General features: G+C 44.7%; 1 protein-coding gene across 1 annotated transcript in view; it reads right to left on the reverse strand.

Annotated features, from left to right (window-relative positions):
• LOC146868265 (taste receptor type 1 member 1-like) overlaps positions 1 to 27570 on the reverse strand; it is a 74386-nt gene that overhangs the window by 40514 nt on the left and 6302 nt on the right. The window contains exon 2 of the mRNA XM_085624098.1: positions 15105 to 15402. Within this exon, the coding sequence (XP_085480224.1) occupies positions 15105 to 15402 (298 nt within the window). The remainder of the gene's footprint in view (positions 1 to 15104; positions 15403 to 27570) is intronic.

The raw sequence follows: 27570 nt of genomic DNA on the forward strand, positions 1-27570 counted from the left end.
TGCAGTACTAAATCAGTAATAAAGTCAAAGTGCAAAAAAAACAAATAATAGAGTAACATTTAATAAACAAAATGATATGACAAAAATCCAACAAGGGCAAATAGAGATTTTAAGTAGAACTAATGCCAAGAAGTACATGACCTAGAAGCAATTTGACGCTGACTGCAATGTAGCATGGGTTGGGTACACTAACCAGCATCGTCCTAGCCAAAGATTTTACCTTCTGACTTTAGTCCTTTAAGTCCCAATCCACCTTAGGAGTACACTTTTGAAGACCCTCAGGACTTCAGGTGAGGTACTTGGAGACTCACAGAGTGGCAGGCAGAGACCAACAAGGGGTCCAGGCCAGGTCCAGTTGCCACTGGTCACCGGGGCAGTTGCAGATAAAGCCTCTTGTAGCTTGTTGTGTCTCTGTAGCTTTAACAGGATAGCAGCCTTATGAACCTTGGAGTCCACTTCTGTGACCTCTGTACAAGACGAAGAGCAGGTCCAGCTTCCTATGCTCTTCTCAGGTCTCATACAGCAGGTTCCATCCTCTTCTAATCTTCCACAGGTCCAGGGCTTTCCTGACATGGGTGCCTGGAGATGTCACATTTATGCCTGGCATGAGCTAGTGTGGTAAAGGTTCCCGATGCTAAACCTATCTACTTTGAGTATGTTCAAGATGGCCACGTCCTAGGCTCTCAGGGCTGGGGATGTGTGTGGATTGAAGGATGGTAGTACTAGTGTACTCCCACTAAGATCTAGTTTTAGGCGGTCACTGTATCCCCACCAAATTCATAAACTGAAGTGTGGTAGAACAACGCAAAGTTTTCAGCAACCAGAAAATGGATATACACAATTTAATTTGACATTCTGTTTTCTCCTTTGATGTGTGCTCCAAATGTTAGACATAAACCCAGTAGACCTGTCAAACAAGCTCTGAAGTTGTAATGGCAAAATAAGCCCACTGTGATAGGGGCCTGACTGGCAGGGAGGGACAAAAGAAGGACCCATGCCCAAGTGTCAGCTAATATTTGCTTGTGGCAGGGGAGGCCTTTGAAGTGTGTCCCAAGTATTATATGAAAAACCTCAGTAGACCTGTCAAGCAGGATGTAACATTCAAGCAGGACTAGATACTTTAATGTAAAATAGGACCCTCCCAGCCTCCTTTTCATATCCTGTCAGGGTCAGATGGACCATCTCTGCCCATTCTGCTCAGCCTATTTTTGCTCCTGGGAGCATGTTCACACCTCATTCATTCCTATTTAAATGTTGATTACAGTTTGGCCAAAGTGGGAGAGAAAACATGCAGATTTACCTTCCTGGAATTCAGGCAAGGTAAAGGTAACTTTCTAAAAGTTATTTTTCCATAATATGTAGGAAACATCCACCTTCACCATTGAATTGGAATTTTAATGACTATTAAAAATAGTTGTTTGATTATTTTCCTAGCTAGTCCCATTCCGAAGATACAGTATTAGGCCTGATTTAGATCTTGGCGGTCAGGTTACTCCATCATGGCAGTGACGGATATCCTGTCCGCCGGAAAAGAAAACCCGTAGGCTATAAAAGGATTTATATTTCTGTGGATGGGATATCTATCACCGTTGTGACAGAGTAACCTGTTTGCCAAGATCAAAATCAGGCCCTTAGGTTTATAATATTGCACCCCAGTGCTTTCCTACAGAACAGCCAACCCAGTAAAAATCGCTTTTAGGGTGTGTTCACCTCAAACTTTTACATGCCTTAACTAGGAAATACCATACAACCTTCCTTTGGGCAATAAGGCCTACTTATGGGTGACATAAATATTTAAAAGGAAGGTTTAGGCCTGTCTAAAGGAGCTGTATTGACGGGTCAACTTAGCAGTTAAAACCTTCACAGCCAGGCTACTGATGGCAGGCCCGCAGTCATGCTTACATTGCCACTGCAGTGGCTGGAACAATGGGTGCTGCAGCCCACTAATGGCAAAGAACTTATAGACCTTGGGTACACTCTGTACCATATACTAGGGACGTATAGGTAAGTTAAAGATGCAATTAGTAGTGTATCAATTTCATCATGTTTAACAGTGGGAGCACAGCACTTTACCATTGGTTAGTGGGGTTCTAAAGCCCATAAAGACAGACCAACAGAGTTCTAAGACCAATAAATATAGACCAGGCAAAAATCTATTTCCAACAGTTGTGGTTCCAACCCTGGTGAATGGGAGTTGGCACTCAATTCACCAATCCAGAAGCACAAATGACTTTCAGCACTGTTGTGGGACACCCGAATCTGGTAGAGGAATCTTGGCAAATCGACTGGTGGTTTCTGTCCCATACTTAAACTAAATTTGCAGACTGAGTTTGCGTATTGGACAAGTTCACTTCTAGGAACAGTTTCAGGCAGTTCCTGAGGTCGGAAGTGAAGTTGGGAATCTCCTGATAGGGAAGACCCAAGGCAAAGGCATAAAAGAGGGAGAGACTTCCCTACTTAACCACCCATTGAACTGGTGTGGGTAACACTCCTTGGAAAGAATGAAGCAAGGAGACAATGGTTTGCCTACACTATAAAAGAGACACTCTGGCACCTATCCTGCACACCCTCAAGTCTGGGCCATGTCAAAGGGACTTAAAAGTGTTGAGGTGAAGCCCTGCAAATCACTTAGCTGTCAGGGGATCTCTCCAAATCTTCCATCTTAGGTTCCACTCTAGTGCAGGAAATCAAAATAGATCCCTGTTTAGCCACGGTCATGTGTCACATACACACCGCACACAGAGCATGCAGTACACACAGGCTTAGACACACTCATCATCTATGTTACTCATGGATGAAGTGAAAGACCTATTTGCAGGAAAGTGGTAGACCAATTAAACACAGGAGAATCAGGTATTCGACTCTACGTGGCAGATGACAGGTAAAAATGTATGTACTGCCACTATAATACATAGCTGCTACAGTCATCATCAAGGGAGTAGCCAGAAAATTAAAATATCCCCCACTTTGAACCAAAGCTCTTAAGGAACCAAGCAAGAGAAGCAAGCCATCGCAAACCTCCACAAAAGAGTTAGCTTGTCTCCTCCTTCCAAGCATCAACCCTTCATCTGTTCATTCCTCCATTCACCCGCTGATAATCACCATTTCACCTTTGCATTCTATCATTCATTTAGTTTTTCATCCAACATTCAGTCTGTCACCATTCCGCCTATCCTTCTGCCCATCCATATCCAAACCTATCCATCTATCTTCCAACCCAGCTATCAAACATATCCATCCTTCCAGTCAGTCATCCATCCTTTCACTTATCAATCTTGCCTTTATTCATTCATCCTTTCAATCATTCACCCATCAATCCTTTCACTCATCCATCCACCCTTTCACTGAGCCATCCACCTTTTGACCCGTCCATCCATCCACTCATCCATCCATTCATCAATGTACCCTTGCACTCATCCATACACCCTTTAACTCATTTATCCATCCATTCACCCTTTGACTCATTGATCCATCCTCCCTTTCATCCAGACATCCTTCTACCCTCCCTTTCACTCATCCTCCATTCACCCTTTCACACATTCATCAATTCAGCCTTCCTTCCATCAATTCAGCCTTCCTTCCTTTCACTCACCCATCCTTACATCCATCCTTTCACTCATTCATCCATCCATCATTTTGCTCACATATCCGTTCATCCATACATTTACCCTTTCATTCATCTATCATCCTTTCACTCATTCATCCATCCATTCACCCTTTCATGCATCCATCTGTTCACCCATTAATCCAGCCATCCACCCACCCTCCCTTTCTCTCATTCATCCTTTCTTTCACTCATCCATCCTTTCACTCCATCCAGCCTTTCACTCCATCCATCCATCTGTCCATATATACACAATCCATTTAGTCTCTCACTCATTATTCATCCTTTCATTTACTCATCTATCCATCCTTTCTCTCATCATCTATCCATCCTTTCATCCACCATCTATCCATCCATTCATCCATCCATCCTTCCTTCCTTTCACTCATCCGTTCTTGCATCCATCCTTTCACTCCTTCATCCATGCATCTATTCATCCACCCCTTCACTCAACCACCATCCATCCATCCCCTCACTAACTCACCTTCCCACCCTTTCACATTAATTGTGAGACTTTGGTTGCCCAGATGCAGACAGAAGAGGCCCATCAAAAACCACACCCTGCTGTACCTGCTAAAGCAGGTGGTTGACAGCAGACATTCTTGATAAAAGTAGATAGACAAGGAGTATTCCTCCAGATACCTGTGCCTTGTTCTGGGCTGCAATCTGTGTTACAGGGAACCCTCGGCACACCGCATGATTGATGTATGAAACACACAAAAAAGTTACAGAACTCACTATAGGGATTTCTGGGTAGGCACATGCTCTACAGATCAATGCACGGGACCTTTTCTGCCCAACAGCCACCAAGTACAGAACAATGCAGAATCATGTACAGAGCACCCATAAAGTGATATATGGCCATTTATGAGGGACACTAACTCTTCATGGAAACTTTGTATGAAGCAGCAGCCACAAAGCAGATCCATACACATACAATGCCACAGTGGAAGATGGTAGTGGAGAATCTGCCACAAATAGGCAGGTTCACCATCCATAACTCCAGTAGTAGAACCAGCCTTGTTAGTGTAACCGTATGGACTTTCACCTGCAGAAAAACCCCTCGCTACCAACAAGCGCAGATCCAATACCAGAACGCGAACCAATATCTGGTAACACGACATGGCCAGTATTGGCGAGATTAGACAAAATACCCATTTTCAATCTGAGTAGCCAAAGATTAGACTCTTTCACAGAATCCCTGCTCACCATAGGGTTATCTTTTGTCCCTCATGCAAGAGTGAATAAATGTGAACTTTTTCAAGATCTTATGATCTTTTTTCGCAAAATCCGAGTCCGTGCCTTCTTTAAAGGACAAGATAATCATGTCCAACCCAACACAAACAGGTCAGGACTTACACCCATGTCCACCTTTCTCCCCACTTTGGAACAATTAGGTCCAGAGATAAGGATCTTTGAGCATGTTGTCTATAATAAATTAACAGCAGCCATGACATATATTCCCACTCCGAGTTAAAATTTATCTTGGGAAGAACACAAAGCACTCAAAGATCTCTCACAAGACAAAACGGTGACTATTAAAAGTTGTGACAAGGGTGGGGGCATAGTCCTCATTGACACCAATCAATATGTCCACAATATGGAGGCTATGCTCCAAAATACACAACATTATATACCGATTAAAAATGACCCCACTAAAAGGGTCCAAAAGCTAGTGCTTGAGATCACCACTCATGCACTTAGATTGAATCAGATCTGTGACAAAGAATGGGATTACTTGAATACTGATAAACCTAAAATGGCAGAAATTTATGGAATTCCCCAAATTCACAAAAACAGTACAAATCCGCCATACAGACCAATTGCAACCACGATAGGTTCTGTTACGGAGCCACTGTCTAAATACGTAGACACCCTATGTCCCCAGAACACCGTCCTACATACGGGAACCTCGAGACATTATAAACAAAGTGGAAAACCTACAATTCAATGCTATGATCCACACCATGGTTACCATGGACATCGAAGCTCCCTACAGCAACATCCCCCAAAAGGAGGCTGTGGAAGCTGTGATATGGTTCAGGGACACCTTTGACATTGATTGTCCCAGAACATTCATTGTGGAATGTCTTAACATCATTTTACAAGAAAACACCTTTGAGTCCCGTGGATCCCTCTACAAACAAACAAAGGGAGTAAGTATGGGGGCATCTTGTGTCCCCATGGTCGGCAATATTTATATGGCTCTTTGGGAATCCAAATACGTTGATAACGAGATAGCACCCTCCAGTGAATCTGTCAGTAACTGGTCTAGGTACATAGACGATGTCTTCTTCATCTGGACGGCAGATGAAGAGAACATCCCTAACTTTGTATCTTGGCTAAACCTCTGTGACAGCAACATCTTTTTCACAGCAAACTCTAGCAAAAATAAAGTAGAGTTCCTAGATATTGTTATCCAAAACAATATAGACCACCTTGAGGTGGCCTTTTTACAAAACCCACGGCCTGCAACACATTGTTGCACTTCAAAAGTTATCACCCCCAGTCACAGAAAACCAGCATCCCGTTTGGAAATTCCAGGGCCTACACAGGAATTGTACCAAACTTGAGGATTTTGACACCAGAGCCATAGAAATGAAAGAAAACTTTTTGGTTCGAGGTTACCCCAGAAGGCTGGTACATGACTCGTACAAACGACCACGGTATTACGACAGGCAACACTTACTCTCACAGCGTATTATCACACCGAACCCCAGATTGGTATTTGTAACACGCCATTCTACGCTGAACGAAAAAATTCAACACATCGTAACTTCTAATTGGTATATTTTAAACGCCAGCACAGACAGAGAAAACCATGTTCCCAAACCACTTTTTGCGCACAGGAAAAACAAGAATCTTAAAGACCTTATAGTGCGCTCGCGCATGACCAACCACCAGAAGGAGATTAGACAATTACCAGAACTGGGCAACAACCCCCCCGAATGGGAATGACAAATGTATGAATTGTGTTGCATGCCAATTTACCATTCAAACTAGTACCTACTCTTTCAATGCTACCTAAATTGATTTGAACAGTCTGACTAACTGTAAAACCTCAAACATAATATACATAATCCTATGCCCATGCAACCAGGGCTATGTGGGTGAAACCTCGAGGAATGTGGCCACACGTTTGACAGAACACAGGTCAGCTATCCGGACCAATAAAATCAATGCTCCATTGATCAAACATTATATGGAAGCCCAACACACTACCGAGGACATAAAGTTGCTAATCCTTGAAAAAATCCGAATCAGGACAGGTAATCAAAGTACCGAAATACGCAAACGCAGAGAAGTGGATTGGATTTTTACTTTGGACACCCATAGAAAAGGACTGAACAGCGAAATTCCATGGGACCAAGTGATCCGATACAACAATCATTAAATTAGATGCCACACTGCTGATATCCATCTGTACCTGTAGTGCTTCATGAAGCATGCTGATATATTAATATGGCTACCGTCCCTATGAGGTTGCCAGCACCCATTCCATCGTTTTTATTAGCTTATCCTTGTCTTTTTGTTAATCTGAAGATACAGTGAGCTTTTTCGAGTGCACACACAGGCAAACAAAATAATTTTTCGTTTTTACTTCTCAAATCATATTTTGTTGCAGTATATCCGCATATGTGATAGAACGAAACTTTCACATATTTATTTATGCAGAAGCCCTTTACTACATCTTGAGCCTCTATAGGTAGGTAAAGCAACAATTGCTGAGTATCGCAATGAATGTTTATTGGCACAACATAGATCTATCTAAAATTTGAGCAACATCAGGGGCAGTCTCCTTCCACGTAGCCTATAGCATTTCAGTAATTCAAAATCCGGTGGCGGGCTTTTAAGTTCCGCCCTTGTTTATTCTTGGATGGGCACAAACTCTCTAGCGAGCCTATATTCGGCTTTTTCACGAGGTTGGTCCACCCACTATTTGATGCGTGCACACACGCAGTGCATGATGTAGGACACGGACATAAGGAGGTGGAGGAGAGTTGCGGGACCTTAGCCGACAGCTCGAGCTGGATTGGGACAACGCCGCAGCTTCCACGAACAAAGACACATAGTGCAGTTTACCGGTTAGCTCCACAGGCATTATGCAATGGGGTTCCCGGACTTACACTGCATATTATGATATGCCACTATAAAACTGGTCTATGTACCACTTTTGGCAATTCAATGGCCCCCCTCCCTTTCACACACCTCCTTTTCTGTTTTGCCCCATATGCAGTTCTTCACGGAGGAACCCGCGATATTTGAATTGACGCCAGTGGCGGACCCCGGCCTCATACCATAGAAGTACTCGAGGCCCTATTGTGCTCTTCTTTAACACTGACCACGCCACATTTTTCCATATACTTCTAGATTATTTTCCACACGGGTAAGCCTCATAGGTCCATCATTATTTGATAATTATAATCAAAAGAGGGACAAAAGGGCTTTTGAAGGTCCAGCATACGTGCCCTAGCGTACGTAATAACCAAATGAGTATGCAGTTCCTTAAAGGAGAGCAAAAGAAGGGTGAACGGGGTCATAATGAAGGAAAGATGGAACAAGGGATCCTTAAGTGGCTAACGAGAGGAGGATTGAGAATCCTTCCTTTCAGAATGAGGGCCCTCACACACCCAGCTTAATGGGTGTCATGCTTCATCATCAGGGATGCTCCTCGTCGGGTCGGCGCTGCAATACCCGACGGAACCAATTTGCAGTGGCTCTTTGGCGGAGATCTTTAGTGTAGATTCACAACTTACATTAGGTCCTGAAGAATTGCTGCCAGATCCTCCCGACTAATAGGCAAGAAACATGTCGACCATATCTTTTTGAGCGAAAGAACTGCAACATCACTGCAGAAAAGTCGCCACACCTATTTTTAACGAGGGTGGGAGACAGGTCCATTAAAGATAGTCTCCCCGATTCTCCCATTCCCTGTTTTAACTCACAAGGTTCACCTGAACTTACACTTGTTCATACTTCTACACTCTTAGGGCCCCTCACACGCACTGCACCATACGGCAAGGAATAAAAGATCTCCGCCAAAGAGCCGCTGCAAATTGTTCCCGTCGGGTATTGCAGCGCCGTCCCGACGAGGAGCAGGCCTGATGATGAAGCAGGACACCCAGCAGGCTGGGTGTGTGAGGGCCCTCATTCTGAAAGGAATGATTCCCCAATCCTCCTCTCGTTAGCCACTTAAGGATCCCTTGTTCCATCTTTCCTTCATTATGACCCCGTTCACCCTTCTTTTGCTCTCCTTTAAGGAACTGCATACTCATTTGGTCATTACGTACGCTAGGGCACGTATCCTGGACCTTCAAAAGCCCTTTTGTCCCTCTTTTGATTATAATTATCAAATAATGATGGACCTATGAGGCTTACCCGTGTGGAAAATAATCCAGAAGTATATGGAAAAATGCGGCGTGGTCAGTGTTAAAGAAGAGCACAATAGGGCCTCGAGTACTTCTATGGTATGCGGCCGGGGTCCGCCACTGGCGTCAATTCAAATATCGCGGGTGCCTCCGTGAAGAACTGCATATGGGACAAAACAGAAAAGGAGGTGTGTGAAAGGGAGGGGGGCCATTGAATTGCCAAAAGTGGTACATAGACCAGTTTTATAGTGGCATATCATAATATGCAGTGTAAGTCCGGGAACCCCATTGCATAATGCCTGTGGAGCTAACCGGTAAACTGCACTGCGTGCCTTTGCCCGTGGAAGCTGCGGCGTTGTCCCAATTTGGGTGTGAGCCAGAACTCCTTTAAGACTCTTGCCCATGCTAACAGTGATGCTGTCTGATTTCTCACTGATTTTGCTACACATTGGGGAGTTAGCATTTCTCTGATTTATAACTATTATATATTATTCTGCACGGATGTCTTTCATGGCAAACTGATTTTATGTAACCCAGCAGTTCCTGTATTTCAATTGCCCTGTATTGTACTTTTGAATTTTTGTAACAAGCCTTCATGGTTTCCCTAAATGTCCACTCTGGGACCCCCTTATTGACTCAGTCCTTTCTTATTTAACAATATTTTGCAATGTTGATCTGTACCCGGTCTCTGGGTCACATTATCTCATGAAATTGAGGGTAACATGGTCCCGATGCACCGAGCTGCTTTGGGTGTGCTTTTGACTTGAGGTGTATGGTTACAGAGAACCCGCAGCTGCATCAGACCCATCGAACATTGCAGGCAGGTCATGTGAGTAACAGAGTCAACAATACCCAACCTATTCTGCCCGGATAATAGCTAAAGTGGTGGCTTCGGTACGAAAGGTGGGATGCTAGATGTCAGCAAGAGATATGACATAGAACAATAATATTAAACAGATTTGCACACTAAATGCAGAGCATTTCATGAGCAAACATCTCATTCAGTACAACAAATCTAGCAAGATACGGAAAACAGACCTGAGGCATCTTTGGAAGACATCTTTGTTGTATTCGATCTTACCAAAAGCAGCCTCCGAAGGAGCAGCTCAAGGGAATATGGAAGAGCAAATAATCCTTGGCACAGTTCCCCAATTAAAATGATTCTCCTTTCACAACTTAATATTGTCCTCACCCTAGTAACATCCTCAACTTTAATTTAAACACTTTTATCCCTGGTGGCAAGGGCTGAAACGCAGTAATATCACGTTTGCCACGTGCCAGCAGCGGCATACCATGCACTTGACTTTTTTACTGCTAGAATGGCTGCTGCCTTCAAATATAGGGGTGCAGCTGCAAATGGAGGCGGCTGGTGGTTGTTGTAGCAAACAAAGAAACTGTTGAGCAGTTGTGTTGGTTGTTTTGTGCTCCCTGCCTCTCCACCAGCAGCACTTGCTTCATGTATTGTTTGACCGCTGCAGGAATTCTCCCCAGAGCTGCTGCTCTTCCATCTCAGTGGTTAATGACAGTGGTGGATGGGGGTCTGTGCTGCACTGTGCGGCTTATCTAGTCTGCTAGTAAGGCACTCTTCAGTGCAGCACACGTATGTATTCAGAATCAGCTACTCTGAACTAAGCTCATTGTAGTACACATGCACTCAGTGTATCAAGGTAAACTTGGTGCATATTCTTACTATGAATGTGCATATGCATGGGTGCTGGACCAATGTATGAATGCGAAAAAGTTATTTTCCAAACACAAGGCTGCCAATGCAGTAATCAGTTCTGTTGGTACTTGATGTGGCCAAAAGAGACCAACAAATGCTTATCTCTATCAAATGGAATAGATCATTGGTCGGTCATTTAAAGTGTAATAACTGTGTAGCTTGCCCCATGACCAAGGACTCTAAATTTGTGATGATGAATGATAAAAAACATGTCCAATATTGTTTTTCCAACTGCAATACTAAAAAATGTATTTATTGTGTTACATGCCCATGTGGTAAAATTTACATAGGGCAGACCACCCAACCTGTAAAAATGCGCATTTTGCAGCACAAATCTAGAATACGGTGTAAGACCCAGGGTGCCCCGTTAGTGGAACACTATCAACAATGTAATCATAATGAAAACGATATTGAATGGTCTGTACTAATGGTGGTAAAACATAGCAATAGGGCTACCCTACAAGTATTACTTAATAAACAGGAGGCACGCATGATTGAAAAGTACAGGACGGAGTTACATGGTCTCAGTGACCATGATGAAATATGGGCGTTAATTTAGAATAGGAAAAGAAATAAGGAATACAGATATCTCTTAATGTATTACTTGATTGAGGACTGTATGTATATATTATGTAGATTGACTTATAAATATGTGGGAAATGTTTTCAATGGACTTATGATTGGTCATTGCACATAAGTTGTATGCTGTAAGATGTCAGGCAATATTGGTGTTGTCCCAGCGATAACATATACAATACCATTGTGTACATGCTTCGACATAACAATTGTATTTGCGTTTTTAACTGTTCCCGGTAGCTCGAGAGGTGCTGAGAAACACGGTGATGGTGGCAATTGTCTTTTTCTTTCTCTTTCCATACTCACATTTATATTTCTAAATGTATGATTGAGCAGTAGTACTTGAGATGAATGTAGTGATTGGGAGGACCCTGAGCCAGAGCACGACTGAGGCACAAGAGTATTTTTATTATATCCATGGGTCACGTAGTAACATGTGACCGGATTGTTTTGCAGACAGGCCGGCTTTAAATGTGGGTGCAGCGCAGGTCCCTCATATGCGATTTCTGGAAGTAGAGGAAACGGAGACTGGCGTCTGAGGAGGAGTGCCTGAGGGTAAGTGAGAGAGTGGCTAACAAGGGGACTTTGAGGGTCTTGTAGGTTTTGTTTCATCCAGTCGAACGGGTGTACATGATTGTGTTCCCACAGCGGTAAATGAGGACTGTGCTGGAACACACGTACGGAGGGCTGAGGCTTTGAAAGGAAGACCAGGCGTACCCTGTTAGTTTACAGGTACGCAGGATAGAGTGGTTATCTCTGGAATGCCACACTGTGTTTGGTTAGTTTTATAAGGTGGTTCAGTCAAGAATTATGCACTTTGTTCCCCCTTTTTAGGTCGAGCCTAGCGCAGCACGCATGCACTGCTCTACGAGATGTCCTCTTGGAATCGGTCTGCACTTTTCTGAAACACGTGCGTGTGGCTTTTTTTTGCAGTAATTGTATTGGCCTTTGCGTTTGTCTTTCAGAAAAGAAAGCACGCAATTAGCCAAGAGCTCGTACATGGCCCACCTTTTTCTCAAAATGTTGACTCTCACGATTTCCAGGACTTTGGATTCAGTGACCCGACCATCATAGGACTCGCAGCCCAGCTTCATTCTGGCTTTCTCGCAGGCCCTCGCTTACCGGGCCTTTTCTCAGATAAATCACAGGCAATTGTTTAACAGGCACTTCATTTGTTAGTCCTGATGATGATCCGATATCTTTCAGATAAGGATCGAAACGCCGTCGACACGGTTGTCAAACTTACACACAGTATTTCTTGTATTTAATTTTGTGTGAAGGTGACCTTTTCCATACCAGTTGTTTCGCCATCTATGTATCTACTGATTGAAACAACCGCAAACTGCCTGAGCCTTTCTTCATTTTATATGTTTGTTGGATATGTAGGTCTTCGGATACAGGCTTGTATCCCACTGTTATTAAACTTACATTCTGTGTTTCATTGCTTCACTTTTGTATATATTAAAAAGTGCCTCTATCCGTCTGGATATTGGCATCAATATAGTACCGACTGAGGCAATATTCATTGTTCACTCATTATTCCCCTATCCAGGGACTAGTGTTTCTTACAAAAAACTACAACATAGCTTAAACACATTAACAAAGCCAATAGCTCTAGCAAAACACTTATAAGGTGCCAAAGGCAAGACCTACTGGCTATGCCAATGCTTGTCTTTAGTGTGCCAGAACCTGCGCAATTGAGTCCTGATTTTCACGTGTTAAGCAATTAGATTGCAAACCGTACCGCAGATGCACATTAGTGCCGGTGGGAGGCTCTACAAGTGAGTCAAGTAAACCCCCTCTGTTTGCAGCTAAAGAAGCATGCTATCTGTATCTAGTTTGAGGTCTGATTCTCGCGCGCTTGCAACTATGGGTGATGGTTTTGATTTCTCTTTATTTGTACTTCAGTTAAGCATGTTAACGGGATGATCATAAGGTGTCTGTCTAAGTATGGTTCCACTCTAACGATTGATAAGTCCTGTTTCCATTTAACTGGCATGTTGTTGTCATTGTGATGACATTGTACTTGTTCAAATGAGGGACCCACTCTGACTAACAATAGGTTTAACTCCTTATGGCTTTGCTTGAGCCTTGTTTTATGGGCAACTATGCACGCCCGGGTGATCTGCACATCATTGAGCATATACGTAGGTGACTGAAATGCAAGTTGGATTTACAGGTGGTTTTGATTTTGATTATTATGCTTTAGGTTGTTCCTTATACTCTTGTCCTGATGAGGCCCGAATAAAAGGGCTGAAACTCGTCGACAGTTGCAGAATGGAGGAATCCACTAAATTAAAAACATTGTGTAAAAAATGGATGTCCACACTACTTAAAGCTTTTAGAGGTGAAGTTGGAACCTCAAGTGTTTAGAGGATTACCTCGCAGTGGATTGCTGTTATTCAGAGAGCGAACACTTCAGTGTAAAATTTGGGGGGGTAGGAAATAATTGTAATTTACGTGTCTTTTTTGTGATGATTTATGTACTTTTTTGTATTGTCTTTCGATGTTAAAAAAAAATTGGGAGAGCAATTAAAAAGAAATTAATAATTGTTCCAACCTGGATGGTATGGGGCTCTTTTGAGATGTAGGTAAAAGAGATGGGACTATGTACCATGAAAGAGGAGTCATTTGATGTACCCTATGACTACTTTGAGTATATCCATTCCTCCACATCACTTGTTGTATAGTGTGACACCATGACACTCTAGACAGAGGCCTGCTTTATGCAAATCAATCCTTAAATCTCAAGTAAGTTACTTTTTGTTCAAAATCACTGGATTTTTTCTGGAGGTGACTAAACCAAAGACTTGCAGGAAAAAGATGAGAATTCGATCATGAAAATCAAACATATAGGCTTGAATGACAAAAGAGTCACTTCTGTAGGCACAGTCAATGAGTTTTCTTTGTTTTATGTAGTGACAGACCCCCATGTGGCTACCCTGCGGGTTTTAGACGCTATCGTTCATATTAGTGCTTCATTTCATGTAAAATAAAGCGTATTCTTTCTTGGTAGTCATCTATCTGCATTTTTACAACAGTATGCCATCTAAGGGCTTATTTACAAGCCCATTGTGTCACCGGTGCATCGCTTTTTTTGACGCACCGGCGGCACAGTGGGTTTTCCCATATTGACATGGCCATGTGAAGTCACCCTGAGTGACTTTTCATCGCCTTATAAATATGGGCCCCTTTCACACATTACTCTGCGTTAAAGGGGCATTCCATGAGTGTTGCTGTTGGTGTTCCCAAGCAGCATCCATGGAACTTGACTTATTCCCAGATTTGCCACACTTTGTAAAACTGGGAATGCATCAGACTCCTCTGCCTCCCCATGGGAGGAGTAGGAACGGCGCAACGAGGAGAAATACTTTTTCTTCTCATCATTTTTTCCTCTTTCAATGCATGCTGCATCCTATAGCACACATAGAAAGAGGAAAATGCTATTAATGATTGTTTTCATGTAGGAAGGTGCCCCTTGCTGCACGAAAACAATCATCCCCGGAGGACAAGAACCCTTTCAACATGACCTAAGGGTGCCTGCACTCGCGCATGGCAGCTAATTGTGCGCCAGAGCAGGGGAAAGCAGAAGGATGTGTTGTATTGTTGTTAGTACGACTCATCTCTGTACTTTGAAAATGATGCAGTGGGGCACAGCTAAACGGCTTGCAGCGCCGTGATGCGTCATTTTCTTGTAGATGAGGCCCTAAATGCCGTCATCACCTTCCCTCTCACTGAAATTCCCCAGAGGGGCACTAGGCAGCCTTCCCACCCCATGCACTTCCGGGTCTGCCTTTTGTGGGTGCGCTGGAGAGGCCTATTAGCATATTACCACAGGGATGCTGTAGAACGCAAGGGCTCTGGCGATGGTCATGGCTGCATCAGACGAGGGGGGGCCGACCACACCGATGAACTGGGGGCTGTATTCAGTATAATTGCGTAGCACCGGCACAGTGCAAGTTGGGCCTCCACAGCTTGCCTCCAGAATCGCCATCACTGCGGCTGACTCCGAGCAGACGTCGAAGATCCTGTACCCCAGCCTGACGCCGGGAAGAAGGGTGCTTGAGTTGTTGATTTCGTCCACAGCAAACCTCATGGCTTGAAAACGGCGAAATCCAGGTATATTAAAGCTAAAAGACAAAGAGAAATATACAATGATGTTTTAGCCACTTGAACAACAACATACTCTGATGCAGTCGACAAAATGGCTACCATTGAGTTAAGTAATTGTGACACCTCTTGTTTAATTACCACGGTACAATTTCTGTTGTACATAAATGCAAGTTGTGTAGTAAGGGTGCCCTGGGCCCCAACCCAAGGAAGTAAAATAGATCCTCTTCTTACCTGTTGGGTGGTAGAAGACAGGCATAAATGGGCCACAGTAGGACACCTCACGTCATTGGGCCCTGGTGCCTCTGCACCTACTGCACTAATGATAACTACACCCCTGATAAGTGCTCAGTATGGATATGAGTGAGGAGATTGAATCTAAACACACAGGTCTAGGGACGGCATGGAAACTCTCCATCATGGTGGACTGTAACATAGCAACCGCTTGAGGCTCCTCTTGAAAGGCCAGCGGGCCTGGGACAGTGCCAGTCGCATGTCATAATGAGGCCTGTCAAGCGTCCAATGCTTGACATGTGACTGGATTTACTCCTGCCCAATTGGCCTTACAGACGTACAGGCCTGCAGCAATATCTTTGTTCTACCAGTGGTTAGCTCCTTCCCTGCTCACTACAAACCCTCTGAGAAAATATGGCCAACCATGAGTAAATGCATACTTTGTTTATTTACTGACATTCTGTAGTTCTGTTGCCACATAGTCCTATCAATCTATATCTGTACATTGTGAAAAGTGTATCACATTACAGATAACATGATAGCAACACCTAAAATACAGCGTTAGAGGTGAAACTATTGATTAAATTAAATAACAAATATTGAAGGAGGGAGTGAAGAGAGGGCGTTGGGACTTCTTTGACGTGTGGGGGACAACAAAGAGAAACACCAGACGGGATGTTATCACTCCAATTAGAGGGGCCTATGTGAAGATCAAGAGGGAATGATGTAACACGGTGACCCAAGATCTAGGGTGACCTGCACCACAGTGTTCCGCACTTCAAAATGTAGACAGTTGTGTTTGCAAGGCTTCCCAAAGCATTCCGCAATTGCAAAGATGATCTTAAGCAAGGTGACACCCAAGTTTAGCTTTGTTTACAGCCATCCGGCAAAGAGTCAGAAGATAAAGTCAGTACACAAAGATTACAGAAACATCAAATAGTCCCAATGCATCAATTAGGCCTGGGCAGTGAACTCCGCTCTGTTCGCGGAGTTTGCAGAGTTTTCTTCACTCCGCGCTCCACCGAGCTTGTGGAATGCAGAAAACTACACTTCGTGTAGTGCAGCAGAGTTTTTTCTCTGCTCACGATCGTGCACGGTAAGTTCGCAAGCATGAGCTGCAGCTCGGGTAGAATTTCTACCCGAGCGACAGGAAGACCAGCGCGAATAGCAGTTCGCACTAGACTCCGCCACTTGCGGAACTCCGTGGAGTTTTTTGTAACTTCGCAGCGTTCTGTGTAGCAAAACTCCGCGAACAACGCCCAGGCCTGTGCATATTAACACACAGACAGATATACACGTACCGCTCACAATACATGAGCAAACAGGGTGCCTATACACAAAACATTATATGTGGTCATTAGAACACAGACATAATGGTATCCAGTTAGAAAGGGTGTACAATAAACTATGAATTGCATTCCCATGTGAGATGTTCTCTTAATTCATTGGGGTCACAACCTGTGGATTTCCAAAGCCCCAAAAGAAACTGTGACCTTTTGGTAAAAAAGGAAAACTGTCAAGTATCTCCTACCCTTCCCATTGAGTTATGCTTAAGTAAAACAGGGTGTTAAGAGCGAGACAAACCTGTGAGAGAATCTCTCTTCTACAGGTGAAATATGGAACTGTGCTTTGAATCCCAAAATCAATGAAAACACGCACAAGTAATGGTATTTTACAACACACTAATATTTATTAAGATCTATTTTCGTAAATAAAATACAAATATAAATTATTGCTAATATTATCAGTATTATAGTAGTAATTATTGCCTATAATATCAGTAATACAATGAACAACATTGACCGCGTTCACGGGACTTCTGAGGGCTGTCGGCCAATGGATGAATGTGTGCTGCCTCAAATTGAACTCTGACAAAACAGAGATTCTATTTTTTGGCACTGACATCACCCAGACGCCTATAACTAGTGGCCCTCTGAGCTAGATCCCCCCCTACCCCTTCATCTGTGGTAAGCAATCTTGGGGTAAAATTTGACTCCAACTTATCCTTTGACCCTCAGGTTAGAGCTGAGTCAGTCGGCTGTTTCCTCACGCTGAGATGGCCAGGAAGATGATCCACTTGATTTCCTAAGTAAGATCGTGAATCTGTCGTTCATGCCCTGGTAACCTCAAAACTTGAGTAGGCAAACAGCCTCTACTCATGTCTACCATCTTATCTGCTTTACCACTTGCATATTATTCAGAATGCTGCAACTCAGCTGATTCTAAATATTCCTGCTGTTGCGGCCCTCTTGCGCATTCTTCATTGGCTGCCCATTGTTAGCGGCATCACATTTAGAGCCCTAGCATTTGCTTATAGAGTGTGCGAGTGAAAAAGCCCTTCCTAGATAAGAAAAAGATTACATCCCTACCATCAGGAGAGATCACTACGCTCCAATAGACAACAAGCATTTGCAATGCAATAGGTCTTGCATTTGTAAGAGTTTAAGCGATAGGCATTGTAAATGACAATGCCTTTTATTTAACTGTTTTCAAAACCAACACATAAATAAAACGCATTGTCATTTACAATGCCAATAGCTCAAACTCTCACAAACGTGAGACCTATTGCATTGCAAATGCCTGTTTTGTGATAGGCACGGGGAGATTAAGTGATTTACCCAGAATCACAGGATGTTTGGGCAGCAGCCGAAAGTCGAACCCGGTTTTCCAGGACCAAAGTTGACAGCACTGGCGGTAGTGCCACATCCACTATTAGTGCGAAAAGTAGATTTTATACTAGAATAACTGCAACACATAGGTTCTTATAGGGGCAGGGAGGGATGTAGGGAGTGTTCGATGAAACATGTTACAACCCAACCCCATAGCGATCATTGTTGAGCACCCATTTTTCCCAAATGTCCAGGTATCCACATGGTCATGCATACTGATAACATATTAGAGGCCTCCACACCCTCGTAGCCCAATGCATCTTAACAAACGTAGTAATGTGTTACCTAGTAAAGCCATTACACGTCGCCCCTATTCTACTGCAGGATTTGTGTAGCTCGCTGCCCGCCCCACAACTTCAAAACTTCCCCCAAACAATACATTTGTAAGTGCTGGAAAAGCCGCTCATGCTCGCTAGACGGGGTTGTTTTGGTAGTGCACCGGCTCTTACCATTGCAGTTGTAGGGGAGCTTTGAGTCATCTGCACAGTACAGCTCGGTGGGCAGAGTGGCCACTCGTCTGGCCCTTTAGAATCCACACCACGTTTCCTTTTTAGCCCAGGTGACCGCAAGCAACAACAATCAGTACGCATGGGAAAGGGTGTCTCCTGGTCTCCTGCCACGCAGTCTTCGCTCAACTTCATCTGCATGAGACAGTGGGAACGGGGCACTTTCACTGTACATTGCACAACAGTTAAAACAGCAAACCACACAAGATTATGGACGGAATGTTGCACATTGGCAAAACATTCACCCCCAGTCATAGATCTCGGTTTAATCCATCGTTATTTTGCTCACCACGCCACACCAGTTCAGACATGGCCATATGCAAATCAGTCTTGACCCTGTGCCTCATGGGAACAGTCCAGCCCGAACTGCCAAGCCATGTCTTCCCTGGACCGGAATCAAGCATCCTAGGACCGGTTTCGGGGTTTCACCCCTCTTCAGCCAGGATAGCTTGACTCCAGTGACGTAGTGAGCACGGGACCCACGTCTGGGTATACCCTTCCCACATAGGGCGAACAGCAAAACACACAAGATGATGGACGGAATGTTGCACATTGGCAAAACATTCACCCCCAGTCACAGATATGGGTTTAATCCATTGTTAGCAGGATGTGTGCCGTTGTTTGCTGCCAGTGCAATACTCCATAGGTAGGAGTTCACTTTTTTAACAAGCGCAAGACACGCATGGAAAGTTCTTACGTACTGAGGACATCCCGAGCTGAGCGTGCGTGCGCATTAAGAAGCCAAACTGCTTAAGGCTTGCGATGATGTCAGTTGCGTGGGGCATGGGCGGGGCATTGAACGCGCGGCCAGAGGTGTCCGGGGCTCCCGTGAGCTAAGGGATCCCCGTGTGTTGGAGAAGCGAGGCGGGAGCCCACCCCGCAGAAGGAAGTCCGGCGGGAGCCCACCCCGCAGAGGAAAGTCCGGCGGGAGCCCACCCCGCCTTCGTGAATGCCGCATGGTGCAGCCGGAGCAAGATTTCAGGCGGGGCTCCTGTGAGCAAGACGGAGCCCCGCGTGTTGCTGCGCCACTGACCGGGTGAAGAGGCGAGTCCCCCCTGCCATTTAGGAGACCAGCCTGGGAGCAGCGCAGAGTTCCCACAAGAGCCGGTGAGTGGGGTTGAGCGGGAGGCATGCTGGACGCCGTGGCTGGACAGGACATGTGCACACGTATGGTGCGAGCAGGAGTTGTGATAAATACGCGAGCCGTACACGTGCACATCTCCTGTCTGTGAAGCTTTAGCACAGACAGTCGATGTGCACGTGTACAGCTTGCGGCGTTATTACAGCTCCTGCTTGCACCATACGCGTGCTCATCTCCTGTCCAGGACTTGCCGTACGCGTGCACCTGTCCTGTCCTGCATCGCAAAGAAAGTCGGCAACAATAGATCTCGCCTACGCGTGCAGCGAATGGCGCTGCATCGCTAGGCGAGACCTAAAAATGTATACATTTCCTAGGGTCCACAGGGCAAGAAGAGGTGGTCACTCCTTTTCTTTTTAACCACCAAACTCTGGAACTCTTTGCCTTCGACTCTTCGCTTTAACCCCACCATTCAGTCTTCTGTAAATTTCTGAGAACCTATCTGTTTGATATATAGGCCTCCCGTTCTGGGTTAAATCAACTGCTTGTTTAATTAAAAGCCACTAGCGCCGGGACGCCTCTTCAGATGCAGCCGAGAGCTTTATACATTTGATTCTATTGTATTGTAACTCAATGTGAATCCTTAATTCACTTAATCATAATCATGACATTTGTCTAACCAATTAGTCTAATACCTACTTAAGCTATATCTAGTTGATTTGTAAAGCAATTCATTACAATATCTATGTGGTATCTTGTACCTCCCTGCCTATGTTTATAAAATAAGGCCTGAAGTCGGAGATGTGACTTCAGCGCCCTCAGCAAACAATGCATCTTGCTTGCCCTGCATGAATTACTCTTCTCTTTTATATGTTGTCCTTACATGGTAGCCTATGGAGCAAGGAGGGCTTGTTTTATACTTGACTGTTGTTTCTGTTATCCCAAATGATGAGCAATACTTTCATTCAGACTTTAGGAAATGTACGGAAGCTACCACTATTGCGTCTTGTGAGATCCTCTACTACAGAACTGAGAAAGCCCCTTTATAAATTGCTGCGCTCCGAAAACACCTAGCTGGTGCAGAGAGTAGAAAAATCCTTTGTCTGGCTTGTTAACACAAGCTGCAGAAAAGGACAGAAAATATGTGACAATTGAGTACTCAGGCCCATATTTTCAAGAACGGGCGTAAGATTATCCCCGCTTTAGCGGCAGGAAACTGTCGCTAAAGCGGCGATAAGGGGCTTGATAATATGCCCTAGAGAATTCCAATAGAAGCCCAGGTTTGATGTCCTTCCCACCAGAACCTGGGCTTCTATTGGAATTCTCTAGGGCATAGTACCAAGCCCCTTATCGCTGCTTTAGCGGCAGTTTCCTGCCACTAAAGCGGCGATAATCTTACGCCCATTCTTGATAATGTGGCCCTCATCATTTTAAAGCTGGGAGGCCGTTTTCTGCAAGTCCACATTATCAAATAAACTGGTATTTGTAAAGCACAAACTAATCACCCCTAAGGCGCTGGGGCCTGTTGGGGAGATTAAGTGAGCTATTGCCCAGAGTCACATGATGCTGAGCTGATCTGCCTAAGGCGCTGGGAATCGAGCCGTGAGCCCCACGCTTCGGAGTCAGCCGGCCTGGCTGCTGTGCCACACCTCTCCTCATTATTCTTAAACATGCCCTTCTTCTAGGCCCTTAAGTACTGTCATGCACTCTAATACACTTTATGCACAGACACTACCCATGTTAACATGTAGTGAGGCTTGAGCTACCAGTAACATGACATTTATATTGAATAAAATGCCAACATGTTATGCCACACCTCACATGAACGCACAAACAATGTGCACCACAAAGAGTACTAGCTAATTAGGCTTAGCTAGCACCATCAGACTGGTACAAACCTAACCCTTAGCCAAGTCAACCCATTCCCCTCAATGAGTTATGAGTGTATGACAAAAAATGCTCCAAACCTCTGTACCAGCTGCACGCAAACACCTGAGCAGTAAAAGCCATGAAAACATAGTCAATAAGAAAAAAAAATAGAGAGACCAAATTTAGCACTTTAAGACAGACTCCAAAAGGGCACAGAATACATGGTGACAAGAACCAACAAGTGGCACAAATGCAGACCAGTTCGAGGTCAATCAGAAAGAGGCACACAGAATAAAACTGTCACAACTGACCTCATTCACCATGGTCCACATTACAATGATGCTGATACAATCAGTTCTATGGACGTAACATACCACGTTCTAACAGCAATGATTAGCTAGGTGCTGAACCTCTGGAGTCAAAGACAACAGGCCAGATTCACAAAAGTAATCTGAAACAAAATCCTAACTTTACGACTTTCGGTATTCACAAAAGGCATTTAGGACTAGTAAAGTTTGGATTCCTAACTTTAGTTCTCCTAAATGCCTTTTGTGAATACCGAAAGTCGTAAAGTTTTGATTTCGTCTCAGTTTAAGGAGCAGTAAAGTTAGGAATTCTAACTTTACTACTCCTGAATGCATTTTGTGAATACCGAAAATCGTAAAGTTAGGATTTTGTCTCAGATTACTTTTGTGAATCGGGCTCAACAATCCTGCATATAACTCCAATCCCATGCAACTGGGTGCCCTAAGGGACCATGGCCAGAAGGAAGCACTACACAAAAGTAAGGGACTGCATTCAAGATCCAGCAAGGCGATACTGTGCAATCACGACATCGCTCCATCCTTATAAGAGAGTACACCTTCTCAGGAAGAGTATGGGCAACAGCCAGTAGCGGCTGGTGTTGTTGAAGAGTGGCAGGCGGGGGAAGGGGTGGGAGACAGATGGGAAATGACAAAATAAAAAACTTACCTGCAGCTGACCGCGTCGCGCTCTTCTGCTCCTCTCCTCTTCAGGCACAGGAACCCAGACTCCACTGCGGCCGATCTTGATGCTGCTCTGATGAAGCAACGTCAGGATTGGCCTGAGCGCTCTGAATTTGCGCTCCCAGTGAGACTGGGAGCCTGAGTCCTCGACCCGGCAATGCAGCTCTGGTTGGAGACAGCTTCAGTGCGCATGACAGTTTGGCCGGCCTGAGACGGACGGCCAAACCTTCATGCACACTGATCACAGTGCACTACCGCCCCACCTGCAGCCTGTCATCCCCCTGGCCCCGCCCAAAGACTTGACAATAAAACGATAACAAAATGTGTTTATTATCGTTTTTTTTTGTCTTTCCTGCCGTTTTGAGGAAGCTGGTGGAGGCGTGACGCTCCTCCGCCATTGTGGAGGAGCCGCTGTGGGCTGCAACCTATTGCATATCCAGAATACCACTTCTAGATACAATCCCAGCCTAATCACCAGGATGGCTTCTCTCAGTGGTAGCCTCATACACACCCATCAGGACTTTATTTGGAGACTCTACACAAACGGCACCTATTCCTGGTGCCATTCGCTGTAAGGGATCTCCACCTCCAGGGCACTAGCTACCCAGTGCTAACACTCCACACATGCATGGTCAACTCATGCCAGACACCTTCTGCTCTAACAATAACAGGGCTGCATACTACTAGACCAAGACAGTAGTTCAGACAATGCATTTGGGCAATAGACAGCAGGCGTTAGCTCTCATCCACTTACAGGATCTGTAAACCTTTAGCACAGGCAATAGAATAGAATCCAGAATACACTCATTAATTCCAGGATCCTAATCTCCAAATGAATTTTCTCTGCACCTTAACAGGAGCAGATGTCTACCTTTTATAGTGGTGTGCAACGTTGCATTGTATGTTTGTGCAAACTTTGAAACGTTTTTATGGAACATTTAGTCGTTTGTCGTTTTTGCCAATTCTGTATAAAATCAGGATTTTGGCAATAATGAATGTGAATATATCCTTATTCAACATTTACAAAACGGTCCTTGAACACACATATTTTGGAGCAAAAGGAGACTATGTACTTGCCATGGTACAGTGGGGCATGGATGATGACAGAGGGAATGTGACCATGCAGGCAAATCAAAGGAGGATAGCAGTAGGGCTCAGACACAGCATGGCCGTGATTTCTCAAGTAGAGAGGGCGCTGTCTGCCATTACACACTGTCACTCTGCCCAAAATGGCCGCCACAATTCACTCTGCCCAAAATGGCCGCCACAAGTCTATAAGGAACCAAATACACATAGAATGAGAAATATAGCATGAATCTCAGCATACTGTGGAGTTGGAAATCAGCACGACATGTAAGGCAGTGTAGTGTGAAATGCGTGTAGGTGAAGTAAAAGAAGATGGTGATGGATACATTGATGGCAGTGCAACATAAATGTTTGGCAAAATGAAGGATACATGTGATGATATGGACTTAAAACATGGTCAGCCCAGGCCACAAGTGGATATAGGGGTGCATCACCTGTCCATTTGTTGGCGGCCATGTACCCCTGAAAGTTCTGCCTTTCTGCCGGTGCTGGACCAAGGCTCGTTGACGGTAAGCCTATGCATAGTGTGACACCTCCCATCACAAGCATCTGTGTCTGGAGCAGTGATGTACCTTGTGCTCTTACATGGACATCCCCGTCATTTATATGCATGGTCAGTGAGCACAAATGTGTCTAGTGATGTGACTTGCAAATATTTGGTTCACACATGGAGAGGCAGCTGAGGTTGGGCATCTGATGGCAGTAGTTTGGAGACACCAAATGGTTTGCAGCGTTCTCTTTTCTGCGGTAAGATATAGTCTCAATGTAGTGATATCGGTGTATGAGTCAACAACACAGACCGTGGTCTGGTGCCTTTTTTGCCTGAGCCACAGCTACCAGTGGATGCTGCTGGAGGGCTGGTTGACTGACTGTCATATGGCTCTGGCATTGGCTCTGGAATGAATGGTTTGTAGGTGTTTATGATGTGTAATTGTTTGTTGCCAGGCACACTGTAGACCATAAGGCAGAACATCATCATGTCTCCTGCTTCCAGGGGTGGGGTGGCACTTGCTTTCCATAGATATGTATATGTATTAGCACACTATTGTTTTGATCAATAGTTCATTGGATACAAACACATGCCCTGATTCGTTTGATCTGTTCCCTGGTGATTGTGTTGTGCCAAGTGTCAACAATCATGTCTTCATGGGGCTGCCACTTTAACCCATGGTGGAATGTAGGACGCAAGTTGTGGTTGGAGAAGAGGCAGCAGGAAACGTTGTGTGACTTGTGCACAAATCGCCTAGTAGGACACAAGTCCTGTTGATGGGTCACCGCATTTGTGTCAAACCCCCACTAGTGTAAAAGAAGGTTGTATCTCGTCATGAATCAGAGAAGTGATTTGTGGTGCACGCGTGGAGGCGTGGAGGCGTAAATGAGCTGCGGTTAATTGCTGCATATCCGGAGTCTTATCCACTCAGGGACATAATGCTGCCTTGTTTTGTGCTATCTCTTCTTTGCATTCTTTTATCAGTGCCTTATCATGTATTTTCTATGTGCTCTTTTCATATTGTATGCTTTCTTGTGCACCGGTTCCTGAATCTGTGTTTTTGGTTCTAAAACAGTAAGGCCTCGATTACAAAGATCCTTAACTCTGCGTCGAATTCTGCTCCGGGCCATGAAAGGTAGTGCTGTGTCTGTGGACCCAATAATATCATAGCCCCATTCACGCAACGCAGCACAGCAACTTGCCTTACTAGACTGCCTTGCGTCAATTCTTAATAAATCTGCCCCATGGTTTTTGGAAACCAGCATAATACTCAATGAATGTGTGAGTCAAATGAAAGGCTAATTTCATTTTTGGTGGTTGAGGTTTTAGTTTTCCAAGAATAATATCTGACTTTGAAGGTTATCTGTTACCTTTATGTGATATATATCAATAGGGAGGTAGTACCCTGTATTTCTGAAAATTCTCGCACCCCTTTCCAAATTACGAATGAACAGAGAGACTAGTGAACAAGTAGGCTACTATCTAGATCAGCGCGTTATCAGCACAGAGGTAGCCGGTTGCAGAAAGGACCCTTCAAGGATCAGTGCTGACTTGGTTTAGGACTTATTATTTGAGTGGACATTCATAGTGTTGCTCTGTGGTGCTTTCTGAAAGGCTGTCTGCTCACAACATTATATCCAATTGGAAAACTCTGCGCCACAGCACAGTTTCACCATACTTGGGCCTAGAAATGCCAGTCAGGTATCAATTTTATAGTAAAGTGTACATTGAGTGCAGATCTACTGTCAATTCTGTGATAACTGTAGTCCTTATGGCACGTTAAGAATTATCACATGTCTCTGGCTCACCCATAACCAGACTCCAGACCTTTTTTCCCACCTCCTAGGCCAAGTTAATTACTCTAAGGACCAGCAGAAGGATCAAAGGTCTCCTTGCCTATTAGAACTATTAACAGTGCTTGGCACCGTTCCTGGGAATGGAAGGGGTAGGGGGGAAATCTGCATTTTAATTAGCCCATCACTCTGCCCCTGCCATGGGCAAGCCCGGAGAGACAAAGGAGAAAGGCCAGACGCTGGAGATAAACACAGGAATGGATCCTCTTGGAAGTTTGGTGGGAAGAGTTCAGCAAGCAGTGTCAGTTGGGGGTGAAGATGAGGCTCCAAGGGAAGGTCTTCTCCTAGTCTATTTGAAGTCACTAGTGCTGTCCAGATGTACAGAGCACTGTACAGAAGGTTGGGGCAGGGCTGGAATGATAATTTGGCACCCTAGGATTGGGTAGAGGTGCCTACCTTCCAGAACGTTCCACCCTCACTTAAAAACCCCGGCACAAGGGAGAGACTCTTGAGAAGACACTGGGCAGCTGTAGAATAATTGTCAGCTGGAATGTAGAAGACCCTGAAGCTCTGTAAGGGTGGACTTTGGGACTCTGAAACGTCATATGTCACCCAAAACTAGGATGGGCCCCCGCCCTGAGGATCAGTAGAGGTAGCATAGCTGCGTGAGGACCTTCAAGGGTTCTCCCTGGAACTTCTGTGAACTGGCCCTTTACTCCACTGCTGTACAGAAGCCCTGCAAGAAGACAGGAGGCTGTGGGGTCTGGAGAGGAGTGTGGCAGAGAGGAAGTTCTGCTTGTTGGCTCTGGAAGGCTCATCCAAAGCTGAAGAGAGCACAGGAGCCAAAGCAGGGGACAGGTCTGGCAAGGAAGCAGCAAAATTCAGCACCCCAACAAAAAGTAATTTTTAGAGGCCAGTAGGCCAGAACCAAATGCTCCTTGTGGCTATAGCTCACCACCAGTAGCAAACAGACACACAAATAAAGAAAACATGTCACATGGGCTGGGGAAACACAGCTGTGAAGTGTGGTTCCCCTGGGGGGCCAGCGTAGAAAACCAAGAGCGTAGTGCTCTGCTGCAGGTTCTACAAGTTCCACTGGGAGGGGCTGAGCCCCAGGGGTTAGTGCATCTTCTTTACTTCAATTTTTAATAGGGAGGGGAGTGCGTGGACCCCTCCGCAAGAACTACCAAGCCATAGATGTCCTATCCTCAGCAGCTAGGCACAATCAATTAAGTACCAGGGTACACCTTCTCCCCAGGACCAAGAACAGAGGAGGGGGGTGTCACCAAGCTCCCCATGTGGGCGTGGCATTTACCATATAACTAACTTGGTCTGAGGAGGTTGAACAATTTGCGGCCTGTACAAATGGGACTAAGAATAGTAACTGTACAATATCAGCAGCATTCTAAAAGGTAAATCATACAATTCCCCAAAACAGCTTCACAAATTAGATCACAAATGACATAATCTAATGACG

This window comes from Triturus cristatus, chromosome 1_2 (assembly GCF_964204655.1).
Source record: "Triturus cristatus chromosome 1_2, aTriCri1.1, whole genome shotgun sequence".
NCBI lineage: Eukaryota > Metazoa > Chordata > Amphibia > Caudata > Salamandridae > Triturus > Triturus cristatus.